Here is a 14384-nt window from a genome sequence, read left to right as displayed (position 1 = left end):
AGAAACAAGAATGGGTCCATGTCATGCGCTACCCAAAATATCATGGCATACATAAGGGCATGATTTTAATAAACTTTCCTCAAACTCTAAACTTGATGTATCGGTAGACTCTCTCGAGTTTACCATCGAATTAACGAGTTAATAAATTAAAAAAATTAGATTAAAATGTAAGTCATTTTTTTTAATTTTTTGTCTGTTTAACATTCAACATACTTTCATTTTACGTATTATTTTCAAATACAAAATTTTCACCTTTAATCATATCAAACTCTTGTTCTCTAATAACATTAAACTCTTGATGAGAATCATCTATCACTACTTTAATCTCTACAAGTTATTATCTAGTAGTGATATTTTTACAAGTCTACGAGTTGAATCCAGGAGTCGAGTTTATAAAATTTTCACGAGTCTTGTAAACTCTTAAGTTTGATGACCTTACATAAAAGGGAAGGCAACTATGGGACACAGCAGGAGTATTCGTTGGTCTTCCCTCCCTAATGGGAAACGTTTGAATTGGTTTTTGCCTCTTTAATGTGGTCAGCTTTTCGTTAAATTTCATTTTCTCTTGCATGAGTTGTACCATCTTTTCAACTCGTATCAATTATAAATTTTAGGTTCTGTTTTTGGGAGTAAAACAAGATGGAACGTCTAAATATAAGAATTCAAATAGATATAGTACCTCAACTGCTGAAACAAAAGATACCGACCCTTTAAAAAAAGAAGAAAGAATTGGAGGACAAGGATAAACACAAAAAATTCCAAAGAGAAAAGAATGTAGCCATTATCAAGGGCCATGTGTAAGTCCTTTTCTTTAAATACTAAATCTAAAAACCGTGTACTTATCTGCACGTCGTGGAGTCGTGGTATATTCCACTTAAAATTGAAATGAAGAAAAATATATTAATTTTTTTCTTCAAAAAAAAATATTAGGTCATGCTTAGTTCCAATTTTCTTTTTATAAATATTCCATATTTATATTTTTTTTCAACAAATAAGATATATGTTTGTTTTTCCCCTATTGATTGTTACTGTGAAAATTTTTAAGCTTTCAATAAAAATTGAATAATAAATATTTTGCACAAAATGAATTAGTATAACACATTGGTGGTAATAGTGATGATGATAGAATGAGATTTACTTATCGTAACAATATTACACTTATTTCATTTAATAACTTCTTATAATATACAAATTTAAAAAATCCAACCATTGAATCGAGTGATATTATTTTGTTAATCATTCACATAATTTTTTTAAATAAATTTATTCATAGTTATATTATTTTATAATTCATATTTATTTATATCTTAAAATATGTCATACATATTAGAATAAAATTAATTAATTAATTATCAACATGTCTTTAGTTTAAGTAGAACTAACTTGAATTTCTTAAACAAGATCTTGGATAGACTCTACACTAAAAGTGGCCAATCTAATTTTTTCACATAAATTAATCATTAATAAAGTTAATAAATATTTCACATCAATATGACAAAAAAAAATTAACTAACTTTAAATTTTATTAACTTAATTTATGTTGGTGCAAATTGATGGTGACCATGGATGGCTCCAATGAAGAAATATCAAAGAGAAAATCATTATCTATGACGATTTTGCAAGATAGAAGAAACAACAAAGAAAAAAAAATACAATTCTTCAATATTTGTGTAAAACATTAATCTTTGGGTTTGATTCAGCCCACCAATCTCTATAGAAATTGAATGTAATAGGGTGTACAAATGCATTTCCTTCAAGATACAATAGAAATGAACTGATTTGAATGCAAAAAATGAATATCTTATTATTTTCATGTTCTATTTTTCTACTTATAGGTTGATTTTATATATAGACTATCTTATAGCTTTTGGTAAAGAGATTTAATCATTTAAAGAGGTACATCTTATGCCTCTTGGTGAACAATCACTTCTCATGACTATTAGTGAAGAGAGACATCCTTTGATGAAAGAACATACAATTTTTTTAAAGGATACAATCGTCCGTATTTGTATCTTTACATGAATAAACTTATCTTTTTATGAAAGAATACAACTTTTCATACATACGCTTTTACATGACTAACACATATTTTCATGGAAGCATTCATTTTAAAAATCTCTCACAATTCACTAAAAATAAGTGCTAAAAATATACTTTCCAAAACACCCATTCAAACATCCTTTCTCTCTCTAATTAGTTAAAGTTTATTGAAAATTATAAAATCAAACAAAAAATCATTAAATATAATGCAAAACCTACATATTTTTATTATTTGTAATAAATTTCAAACAACGAGAAAAAATGTATTCAAAGGAGTCTGTGTATATTTCGAGCATTTATGATTCATTTCATTATTAAAGAATCACCATTCATGAAATTATTAACGAAAGTAAATTTAACAAAACTTTGGTCTTCAAGTAAAACGAAAATGGATACCTATCCTCTTAATTTTTTTGAATTTATTTTTTAAAAAAGTCACGACAGAAAGGCAAACACTTTATTTGACTATAATTATCGATGTTGTGTGGATGGAACATGAGGGTTTACACTTTACACAACAACCCTAAAGATTAAATAAAGAAAGAAGAAAGTATGAGCATGGAGGCATGATAAAGGCCTTGACAATCGGTGTAGTTATGAGAATGAAGAGAAGAAAAAAAGAAGAAAGTGGAATGGGTCGTGGTCATCAGATGAGAAAGTGTGACAGAGCATAGCACATTGATTGAAGAGTGCAAAACAAATTGACGTGTCTAAATCATTCCCCTTGCTGCTCTCTCTCTTTCTCTACAAAATCAACAATAACAATTCCCTTGAGATCACTCTCATTATTATTATTATTCAACTGCAACCGAGTCCTTTTGGAATTGTGACAAGGTCCCCAGCACCAAACTCCACAAACTCTGATGACCCTTTTGGGTATGCCTTCACCTTCCCTTTCAACAAGTAGCATGAATCTTCTGCATCAAACTTCAATTGGTACTTCCCTGGAGAGCAACCCCACCTTTTATTTTTCACCCCCATAAAATAAAATCAAAAAAGTTAATTTACATATAATGTGAGAGTGCATGCCATCATTCAGATTTTTCATAAGCAAAAAAACTCAGACACAATATTTTAAGCGCTTCTAATACTGTTTTTTAATCAGAATTGAAGTTTTATCTTGATAACCAATATCAAAATGTTCACATTAAAGGTCAACATATATTTTCCAGATAAAATTCCAATTTTAGAGAATAGTACGAAATAATATCTACCAAACTGTATCTAAGTTTTTTTTTTTCATAATACATAGCAAAAGAATGGAACAAAAAGAGAAGAAAGAGAGAGAAGAGTATGGATGTACTTGGGCCAGCACTTGATGTTGGGAAGGGTTTCTTTGAATGGTGATTCTAAGGTTTGAGTTGGAGTCTGCAGCCATGGAAATAGAGAATTGTATGTGAACAAATAAAAGTTAAAGTTGACCACTGAATTATTCTGCGTGCACTTGGATTTTTGGCTACATGCACTCTGGGGTGGTTTATGGAGTGAATGAAAAGGAAGGGATCGTGCGCAGTTTTATGAGAGATGATAAGAAGATTTTGTATTTATCTAAGACTTTGACTAAAAAAAATAATGAGATATATAATATATTGGGTACTTGCAATTTCATGAGTAATGTTCACCTATCACATCATGCCCGTAACCTCCACTTTATTGTTTTTCAACCTAAGTCATTATTGCACCTTCGCCTCGTGGGATATTTCTCTCTGTCTACCAATTTGAACAGCAGTATTAGTGGTATCAATTATTTATTTATTTCATTTTTTAAATTAACCCTTAAAAACATGTTTTAAACATGCTCTTTCGCATCAATTAGTGTGATCGAGATTTATAACTTTGATGGAGAATTCAAGTTTTGAATATATAATTATATTATATATTTTAAAAAAATTATCTGTTAACAATAAATTTTATTTGATTCAAATAAAATTATTTCTCATAAAATATACATGTGATCTATGCTAAAAAAACATATTCTTTACATAAATATTTGGATTATTAAAAAAATAGAGTAATACAATATTAAATTAATTTTGAAGGTTATATGCACAGATTAATTTAGTCTTAAATTTATAAAAATATTATTTAAATATTATCATTTAAAACTAGTCAAAAGGTATTATTTAGGTCATTTTGACTTTTAAAGTTACAAAAATTAATATTTTTAAAATTAATCAGTATTCATACAATGAATATGATGTATTAAATTAATCAGTATTCATAAAATGAATATAATGTAGTATTTAATTAACTGTGTGGTGAAGATGTAATAAATAGTGTCATCTCCACAGTTGTATAACACTTCGATTTGCTGTCCTATTTATTTAGAATGCGTTATACAATTGCATTGACACGTTACATGTCAAAGGCACTTACTATGAACTAGTGGAATCCCAATATCATATCCTATCCCTACATCGTTGAATTTATGTTACCTTTACACAGAGAGAGATTTATAGTATTATTATTATTAGTTAATCATGTATTTATGAGATTGAATAAAAAAATTCATGTATTTTGGTAAATTGTTAAGAAATAATATATTATTTTATAATAATAGTTATAGATCAAAATTAAGTATGAACTAATTAATTACTTAGTCAAACGTAATTAATTCTCATTATATATATATATATATATATATATATATATATATATATATATATATAGTAATTTATAGGAGTTTCTAATTACTTTACTACCTAAAATAGAAAAAACGTTATACTCAAATTTTCTCAATGCTAAATTAATACGATGTGGACTAATATTTTATCTTCATTTTCTATTAAAATGCTTCCACAAACATGAATATAAATCAATCTTTCAAACTACTACCTCGTTTGAATTTGAAATGCTACCTTTTTCGAAAAATATCTTCTACAAAATTTAAAATTACATATTGGTTGATTACACAAATTTATATGTTAAAAAACTACATAATATCTTTTTCTGGATAGGTAATTAATATGAGGATACAGATTTGAAAATGACAACAGGATAAGAGTTATATGAACTTGAACTTGTGTATAAGAATTTTGACTCTAATCAATGTGACAAGGGAATAAGTTACTTATGGTTTTTCTTTATTGTCTCACTAAGCTGTTAAAAACTTTTCTTTCAAAATAAATTAATATAAACATTAAATACAACAAGTCTAATACTATAATCACATTATTAAGATTGAAATTTTGAATGAGTCTACAAATAAATTTAATAAAAGATAAAAATATAAAATTATTTTTTTGTTAATTTTATTACAAACATTAAAACCATTTTTTATAATTATATTTTAAAAAATATAATTACGCATTAAATAAAACATACTTCAGATAACTCTAATAATTAATTTAAATTAATTTATCATCAAATTGAATCAATCAGTCAATTACATATAATATAGAAATTATGAACTTTTATTAGTTTCTTTTTAAAAAAAATTAATTAATCGAATACGATTTTTTTTTCAGAAATACGAATATTTTATTAGACAATATATTTAATAAATGGTCAACATAAATTTTTCAGTATAAAAATAAGTATGCTTGGTGAAACATAACTTTCTTTGTTAACAAAAATACAAATATTTTATTAGACAATATAATTAAGTTATAACATCAATTTAATAGTTAGTTAATGTAAAATGTGTGGAACTATCTTATGAGTAAATAACATTGATTTTTAAAAATTGATTATTCAAAGTCAATATAAAACTAATAAAAATTGAAAAAAAATTATATAATATAAAAATTTTTATACAATAATTAAATTATAATTCATAATATATGATAAATTTATTAATTTTTAAAATTATTCTTAAAATAATTTAAATAATAATTTATGATTATAAAATACGGTGAAATGTTAAAGTCATAAAAATTAGATCAAAGGTGGCGTGCAAGATTTATTTATCTTTCTCGGAAAAAAAAATTTGTTTTCTAAGTTCATTGAAAATATCAGGAATACATAATCACAAGCTCAAAATCAAGGTTGGTACTCCCATTATACTACTACGAAATTTGGACCAAGTTGATGGGTTATGCAATGGAACTAGACTTATTATTACAAGGCTTCGTTGGCACATGTTGGATTATATTTGCCAAATCCAGTTTTTTTTCATGGTCAGCTATATGTTGCACTTTCACGAGTTCAAAGCAAAAAAAGACTTCATATTCTTATTTCTTATTCATGAGAATCAAGACATTCCCAAAAATACTACCATTGGTGTAGTATACAAAGAAGTATTCGCAAACTTATAAACATGATATGCTTCTCAAATTCTTATTTCTACATATGCATTATCATTAATCAAATTCATTTTCTATCAAAACATTATTTGTTGATTTCATTTTCAATTTATCTATTTCTAATCATATAATTACAATATATTATGTTTTTTACTTTACCATTACTTATACCGTGAAATTTCATTATCATCAATTCTCAAATAAATTTGATATAATGCTTTTATTTCTTTACTATTGCACCACAACATCAACAACACAAATGATGAAAAATTGATATTATATCACACCCACTAATGCATATTCATATCAATTTATCCATTTTCAGGTTAGTATTGTTGTATATAATAACAAACTCCTACTTGAAATTTTTAAATATTCACTGATCTTATCTACATAGTCAATCAATTCATTCATTTCTATTTATTGTGCAGCTTCTAATTCACTACAACTTGTTACTAATGATAAACTCACCAACTCCATTCGAATCATTCTACAATACGATCAGGTTAGTTTGAAATATATACTTAAATTAATGTTTTCTTTTTTCTACCGATACTTCAACATTATTATTATGCAAATAAACAAAATTATCAAAGTGTATACATGTAGTCATAATTTGCATTTATCAATACTCAAATAGGAGTATAAGTCCGTACGTTGACACATACATCTCTCTAGTTTTCAGTATAAAAGTAAGTATGCTTGGTGCAATATAACTTTATTTTTTTAATAGAAACACAAATATTTTATTAGACAATATAATTAAGTTATAACAACAATTTAATAGTTAGTTAATGTAAAATGTGTGGGACTATCTTACGTGTAAATAACATTGATTTCTAAAAATTGATTATTCAAAGTCAATATAAAACTAATAAAAATTGAAAAAAATCATATAATATAAAAAGTTTTATACAATAATTAAATTATAATTCATAATATATGACAAATTTGTTAATTTTTTAAATTATTATCTTAAAATAATTTAAACAATAATTTATTAAAATACGGTGAAATGTTAAAGTGATAGAAATTATATCAAAGGTGGCGTGTAAGATTTCTTTATCTTCTTCGAAAAAAAAGATTTGTTTATCTTCAATAAAGTATTGACAAATATCTGTGTGCAATTCCAACAAAATACTGTATAATACTACCTCGGAAAAGTTAAAGTAAAATAAAATTTAATTATTAATTTTAATCTTGGTCCTTATAGTAGTATTCTTTAATTTAAATTAGTTTTTATATGTTTATTAGTTTAGTTTTTTTCTCTACCATTGAATATGGAGTCTAATTATATTCTAAAAAAGTCACTTACACTAACAAATACGTCATAACCTCATTTGCAGTTCATTTTCAAGTAAAATAGCAATTTACAGCCCGCTATTTAAGATTCTAGTTAGCAATCTTCAAACGCGTTTTGCAAAAAGAAAAAAAGAATGTTTTCTTTTTCGGTTTTGAAGACTCAATCTGTGTTATTATCAATTTTGCGATAATACAAGTACTAAACAAGTAGGTACTTAGCATATGTTTCGAGATTAAAAGTAACTCTGCTACTTTAGCACAAACCAAACATCCAATTATAATATGTTTGGTTACGCATCATAAACAATTTGACGTGTATCCCTTGGAAGTATCTCAGTGTTGCTTTTGTATGCATTTTGACATGGTTTTCTCACTAATCTTGCATAGAGAATGAGATGCCAAACGCATATTTAGTTTAAAATATGTTCAACTGGTAATTTAACCCTTGAATTTAATTATCATTTTCAGGAACAAAAGTGAGATCAGAAAAACTACTCATGAGTTTTACAAATTCAGATATTAACGCACAAATAATATAATTAAATTCAAAAACTAGATTTTATGTTACGAATTAGAGGCCCATATTGGCCAACCCTAGCAATGGCCCAGTCCTAACTCTGATGATATTGTAGGAACAAAATCGGATCCAACTAGTTTTATGTTGTTGGAAATTGCTTTGCGCACCTGTTAAATTGCTTATACACCCAGCACAAGATGAACAATTCTAATATTATCCTTTCATAAAATTGATACGGATTCATAATCCATAAAAGTAGGCTTACGGATTACATGAACTTATAGATTTGCAATCCCTAAGCTTACGGTAAACTTATGGATTGACAATCCATAATACATAATCCGTAGGATTGCCAATCCGTATATACGGATTACAATTTTTTTTAAAAATATTTTAGAAATTAATTTAAAATTAAGCAAGATTCGAACATGTGACTTTTAAGTTATTGACACAACACTCTAATCAACTGAGTTAATAGATCAATTATGTTATAAAATAATTAATGTCACTATATATAATATTAAAATTTTTAATGTATATTTAATGTACATGTAAATTTATATTATAAGTTTTGTGATAATTAATTTTGATCTAATAATTATTTTTTTTACATATATAAATTTTTATAAAACCTATGATTTTTATTTAAAACTTATATATGTAAAAAATACATTATTAGATCAAAATTAATTATAATAAAATCAAAATACATTATTTAGCATACGGATTATCAATCTCTATACGGATTATGTGCCATGAATTATGTAAACTTATGGATTCTGTATGCTTACTGTTATGGATTATGAATCCGTATCAGCTTTACAAAGATCAATATTAAAATTGTCCATCTTATATTGGGTGTACTAATAATTTGATTGGTGCGCAAAGTAATTGTCTATCTTGTTTGGTATAGCATTTGGGATTGTTGAATCCACGTCCACCTCAAAATAAAATTCTGATGCATTAATTGGGATCAATACAAGATGGATTATGAATCCGTATCAGCTTTACAAAAGATCAATATTAAAATTGTCCATCTTATATTGAATGTACTAATAATTTGATTGGTGCGCAAAGTAATTGCCTATCTTGTTTGGTATAGCATTTGGGATTGTTGAATCCACGTCCACCTCAAAATAAAATTCTGATGCATTAATTGGGATCAATACACTTAGAGAATAACGAAGCAAAACACGCATTTAGACAAACCTAGTTGACATTGAACATTACGAATAAGTTGTTCTAAAGTTGGAAATAATTAATTTTAAGCTACTATACGTAATTTGAATTTATCCTCAAATTAATTTTAATTTTAATTATAATTTTTTTCCGTAGAATTTCTATTTAGTTTGGGGGATTTAGTCCTCCCAAAATCTGCCCATTGATTTCCTGGTCAATTAATACAATTATGCAGTGTGCTTCAAGCGTTAATACATCTTAGTGAATTTCAAGAAATTTGAAATAAAGAATTACAATGTTTCAAAATATTAGAGGTGTCGTAAAAATTTAATGTTGGCCTATAATGATAAAAAAATGTCTAATAATAACACATTCACATTTAAAGAGACAGTGGATAATGTTTTTTTTTTTAAAAGAAAAAGACTAAACCCAATGAGCACCTCATTGATAATGTTTTGATAAGATCCTTAACCCAGAGCATGTCAATTGTATTTAACACTAACAGAGTAAAGAAGATTGAGAAAAACTACAACATATTTTTAATGTTTTTTTGGTCACGGTACCCAACTTTCTGTGCGACTATCCAGCTCTCTTCCAAGCATCCAGTAAAAACCAATGTTGAATCATATAAACAAGGTAGCACTTGTATTTGACAATTTTCTCTAATTTTGGGGAAGGTAAAAGAAAATAAAAACTCCATGATACCGGAAAAATTGCAAGATATTTATTAATTAACGGGCACAACAGTACTACAGATAATGCAAACCAATATCTTATAAAAGAGTATACCAGATGAAAGGTTTTACTTCAACAGGTTTCATAGAAGCCCTCTTCTTCTCTTGTAATCACTAACTGTTAATGTCAGTGCATGCTTCTGACGATCATTTTTCAGGACTTGAAATCCCACTGTTGCTTCTATTCTTTGTTTCTTTGCCATAAATCCTGCCTGAACTCCTTTAGCTCCACCAAACTTTTGGAGTATAGCTAATGATATTGGCAGCTGAAAATTGTGCAGCGAATTTGACTCTGTCCCTTGATCCACAGGGGCGCTTGTGTCTACTAACTTCCCAGCACCGGCAGCAGCTTTCAAAGCTGCAGTAGTAGCTGCCATACCAGCCGTCACGGTCTCAGATGCTCCCGTGTGGTAGCTGCCTGTATCAGCCACTGCACCACTGGCACTATTAATTTCACCTGCAGCCTCTTCAGCTGGTTTTCCTGCGTAGTAATTCATTGATCTAGTCCATCTCCTTGAAAAGGGATCATAACCTGCCTCCCCTGCTTTCAATTCTTTATTTACTGGCTTCAATTCAGAAGCATTTTTGAAGTTCTCAAACCTGTTCTTTCTATTCATCTCAGCAAGCTTCAAAGCCCTGGCATCCATCGTCTTAGCTTGCCGAGATTCCTCCAATTCTAGCAATCTTGTCATGATCCTCTTCACTTCAGCTTTATTATTCTTACTATGTGCTATTTCCAATTCAGTCCTTAACCTATCCTTCTCAGCTGCAATATTTAGTGGTCTTGTTTTGGCAGATTTTTTCTCTTGTAACATTTGCTTCACAGTAGCTGCTGAGTAAACAAACAAGTTGGTCTTTTGTATAGCTTCTTTTTTTTCTGCCACTTCTTGCTTCGTTGGCATCCGGCCACCTCTTCGCTCTACATCCTTAACCCACTGGATGAACTCTTCCTCCTCTGGAGGAGAGTCGCTAACCATAGCCATTTGCCACCTTGTTGCAGAAGTTTCATTTCCCCAGACAACATTTAAGTATTTGTGTGTGGTTTTATCTTCTAATTTATACTGCTGATCACAATCTGTGGCATCAACATTTTTTACCATGCAGAGCCCGTAGATAGGCCCTGACATTGAGCGACCAATACCAACTCTTACAAAACAACCAGCAATTAACTCCTCAAAAAAGGGCTCCATAAACCATTTTGCAAGTTTTGATCTCCGAATGGTGATTTCTTTTATATGCTCAAATAAAAGCCCTTCAGATCCTAGCATTATCCTGTCATCATTACTATCAATGATTCTGTCGTCATCACTTGACCCTTCATTATCACTCAGGGACTTACTTTCAGTTTCACTATCACTTGAGCTACCAAGACTTGGGAAAGGTCTGTGCTTTGGTGAAACAAGCCCAGGCCCTGAACTTCTAGATGCCTTACTTGGCCTGCGGTTTGCTTCTGAATCCTGCTGCTTTAACCGTTTCGCACGCAATTCATTTAATGCACCATCCTTGGCAGTTGACCTGTTGGCAGATCTGGCTGATGAACGCACATGGGATGGTGTGAGAGGTGAAGTCAGTTTCCCGGCTACAGTTGTCTTTCCCTTCTCACGCTTTGATGCTATCTTCCCCAATAAATCTTTATCATGCTTCTTGGTAGCCCTTTCTGACAATATCATCTCTCTTTGAAGTTCAGTCATCTCAGAAAGCTTATGCCTGTCATCCTCATTCTTATAAAGATCATCACCAAAATCAGATTCATCACTACTATCACCCTCGTGATAAGACCGGCCACCAACATCATCATCCCCTTCATCCTTACTTCTCTCACCATCATCTCTTTCCATTGGATCAAACCACTTCTTTTGGGGAACTTGCAAGCCAGAGGCCTTTCGACCTGGATAATCATGTTCATTCTCCGAATCATCATCCCTAGAGTCACTCCCACCATCGCCATGTCCTCTTCTTGAAGTTTGACGAGAATGGCGTGTTCTCCCCGCCGCCTCCAAAAGCAAATTTTCTAAATCCGCCATAACTCTATTCCCTTCACCCTTAAATCTAGATATGACCTGCTTACATAACACAAGGCATAATAATCATCTAATCCATACAACAAAAGTCGATGAAAGCATCCACATTAACACAAAAACATATAATGGATAAAAATTAAAATGCTCAATGCCCCATTTTCGTGCAAATAACCTCCAATCCCAAATTTGAAATCATAAACTTAGCATGCAAATAACCATTCACCAAGGTTTTAAAAAAGGGTCCACGAACTTTAAGGCTTTTTGGGGTGTCCGGGACTACAAGGTGACCACAATCGTGGCTGCATTTGTCCACAATTTCCCACAATCAAGCTTTTAAATTGCATTCGCAATTGTGTCTTTGGTTTCGTCATGATTCTTGATATTGCAGGAAATTGCAGACAAATGCAATTGTGGTCATGGTGACCTAAAAAACCTTTGATCCTGCAAACGAAGTCACCCTTGCGGACCGTTTTTAAAACTCTTGCCCGCAATATCAAGGAACACCACGAAACCGCAACCGCAATTTAAAACCTTGCCATTCACTTAACAACTCGGCATGCAGCCTCTAATTTTCTCAAGAAATTACATTCAAACTCAATAGTGAAAGCTAAATAGCACTCCAGAACAGTAACATCAGTAATAATCGTTCGAAAAAATGAACAAAAGTAAAAAAAAAATAAATATGAGTACGGTATGAAGCTGATTAAAGCGGTAGAAACCATGCACTAAATTGGTAGACAAATGAGAGAGAACTTACGGTGAAAGAAAAGGAAATGAGGACGATATCGTTCGATGAATGGCAAAACGGTGTCGTTTGACAGACAGAGTCGAGAATGGAGTATGTTCAGAGCGCTACAACCCTAAACCAACAGCAGCGCCATTTGTATCCAAGGAGCAAGCAAGTACCTGAACGTCGGAATCGTGCTCCCGCCATTTATATCTTCCGGCTTGCAACGCACCGTTTCGCTCACTCTTTATTATTTTTGGTATCCATTGTTTTATTTTTCTTCTCTTTTTTTTTTTAGCTGTCAAATAGACCTTATATGACAAACTTAGCTATAAATAATAATTGCCAGGGGAAAAAATACCTCTGAAGTTAGGAATCAATAAATATATATAAATTGATGTTTGTATCACAAAAGTGAGAAAATTTATATTCTTTACAATATTAATAACATTTTGTTTAACTTAGTGACCTCAAACATGGAAGGATACTGGACCCTATTTAAATTAGTCCAATATTGTGTAAAAATCTTACATATCATTAGTTTATGTGTTTTAATTATGAAAGTTTGTTGAGGATCAAAGATTATTTGTTAGCATAGTGTTTAAAAAATAGTAGTAAAATACAATATATGATGTTATACTGAGGCTAACATGTTTAAATTTCATCAACACTGGTCTGAAAGTTAAATATTATTCATCTAGGACTTACGTATCAATTTGATAGTTGACTATCAATAAAATAAAACCAACTTGATATTAGAGGATGAATGCATAAATTGACAAAAATAACTTATGAGACTTTGCAAAGAAATACAGATAATTTGTTGATAAATTGATAGTGTTGAAAGGGTTGTGGTAACATATAACGTCGAACATTACATTGAGAATAATATATTTTTAAACTTTACCGGTATCGACTAAAAAAGTTAAGCATTATTCATTTGAGATGTACCAATATAACAGTTACCTATTGACAAAAAAATTAAATTAATATTAGAAGATGATTGGATAAATCAATAAAAGTATTTCCCTTAAAAAAAACAAGATGTAGATTTAACTAGACAAGTTCAAAAAATGGCTAACCATTACACAATTTAAATATATGAAAAATGTGTTATTGAAAAAAAAAATGTCCCATTAAATTCAACCAATTAGCCAAAAAACATTTTAAATTTAAAAAGTTGAAAAAAAAAGTTTCAATCACCCTTTTCCATTTCACTTTTTCATCTTAAATCTACGATCCTCATTCTTTCTTACCACTTCCCACTTCAAAGTCTCAACCTCTCTTTTATTTTTCAGTTACCTTCCTCTACCTTACTCTATCATCTCAAAACTCAAACTCCCATTTTTTTAGTCACTCTCTTTCGGCCTATTCCCCCAAGTTGAAAACATTATGTTAATTCTGTTATGAAAATTCAGCTTTGAGCCTGTGACAATCTGCTTGAAAATTCTTCTGTGAAAATTATTCTTATGAAAGACAATGGTATGTTTACTGAACTATATATTCAGCTGAACTAAATATTCAGCGAACCTATGAGTACATTCAGTGTCTTTATTGTTTCTAATGGGGTGCAGGAAGCAGTAGCCCTAATTAGTTGAGATTGAATCTTAAGTACCCTAA

General features: G+C 29.6%; 1 protein-coding gene and 1 long non-coding RNA gene across 2 annotated transcripts; both read right to left on the bottom strand.

Moving 5' to 3' along the window:
* Positions 1 to 2923: 2923 nt before the first annotated feature.
* On the bottom strand, positions 2924 to 3573 carry LOC121174115 (uncharacterized). The gene is made up of 2 exons (XR_005889928.1): positions 3344 to 3573; positions 2924 to 2984 (listed from the first exon to the last, which is right to left on the bottom strand). It is a non-coding gene; the product is annotated as an uncharacterized lncRNA (long non-coding RNA).
* Positions 3574 to 9984: 6411 nt separating this feature from the next.
* On the bottom strand, positions 9985 to 13079 carry LOC100817324 (protein RTF1 homolog). The gene is made up of 2 exons (XM_003554261.5): positions 12795 to 13079; positions 9985 to 12076 (listed from the first exon to the last, which is right to left on the bottom strand). Exon 2 carries the CDS (start codon positions 12038 to 12040, stop codon positions 10100 to 10102), a length of 1941 nt encoding a protein of 646 aa, XP_003554309.1. The 5' UTR covers positions 12041 to 12076; positions 12795 to 13079; the 3' UTR covers positions 9985 to 10099.
* Between the last annotated feature and the right edge of the window lie 1305 nt (positions 13080 to 14384).

The sequence above is a fragment of the Glycine max genome, chromosome 19 (assembly GCF_000004515.6).
Source record: "Glycine max cultivar Williams 82 chromosome 19, Glycine_max_v4.0, whole genome shotgun sequence".
NCBI classification, from domain to species: domain Eukaryota; kingdom Viridiplantae; phylum Streptophyta; class Magnoliopsida; order Fabales; family Fabaceae; genus Glycine; species Glycine max.
The sequence above is the reverse complement of the archived record's forward strand: the minus strand, read 5'-3'. Positions and strand labels throughout refer to the sequence as shown.

What these genes read in the sequence shown, in the direction of transcription:
- LOC100817324 (XM_003554261.5), bottom strand. Translation starts at nt 12,040, where the DNA reads ATGGCGGATTTAGAAAATTTGCTTTTGGAGGCGGCGGGGAGAACACGC.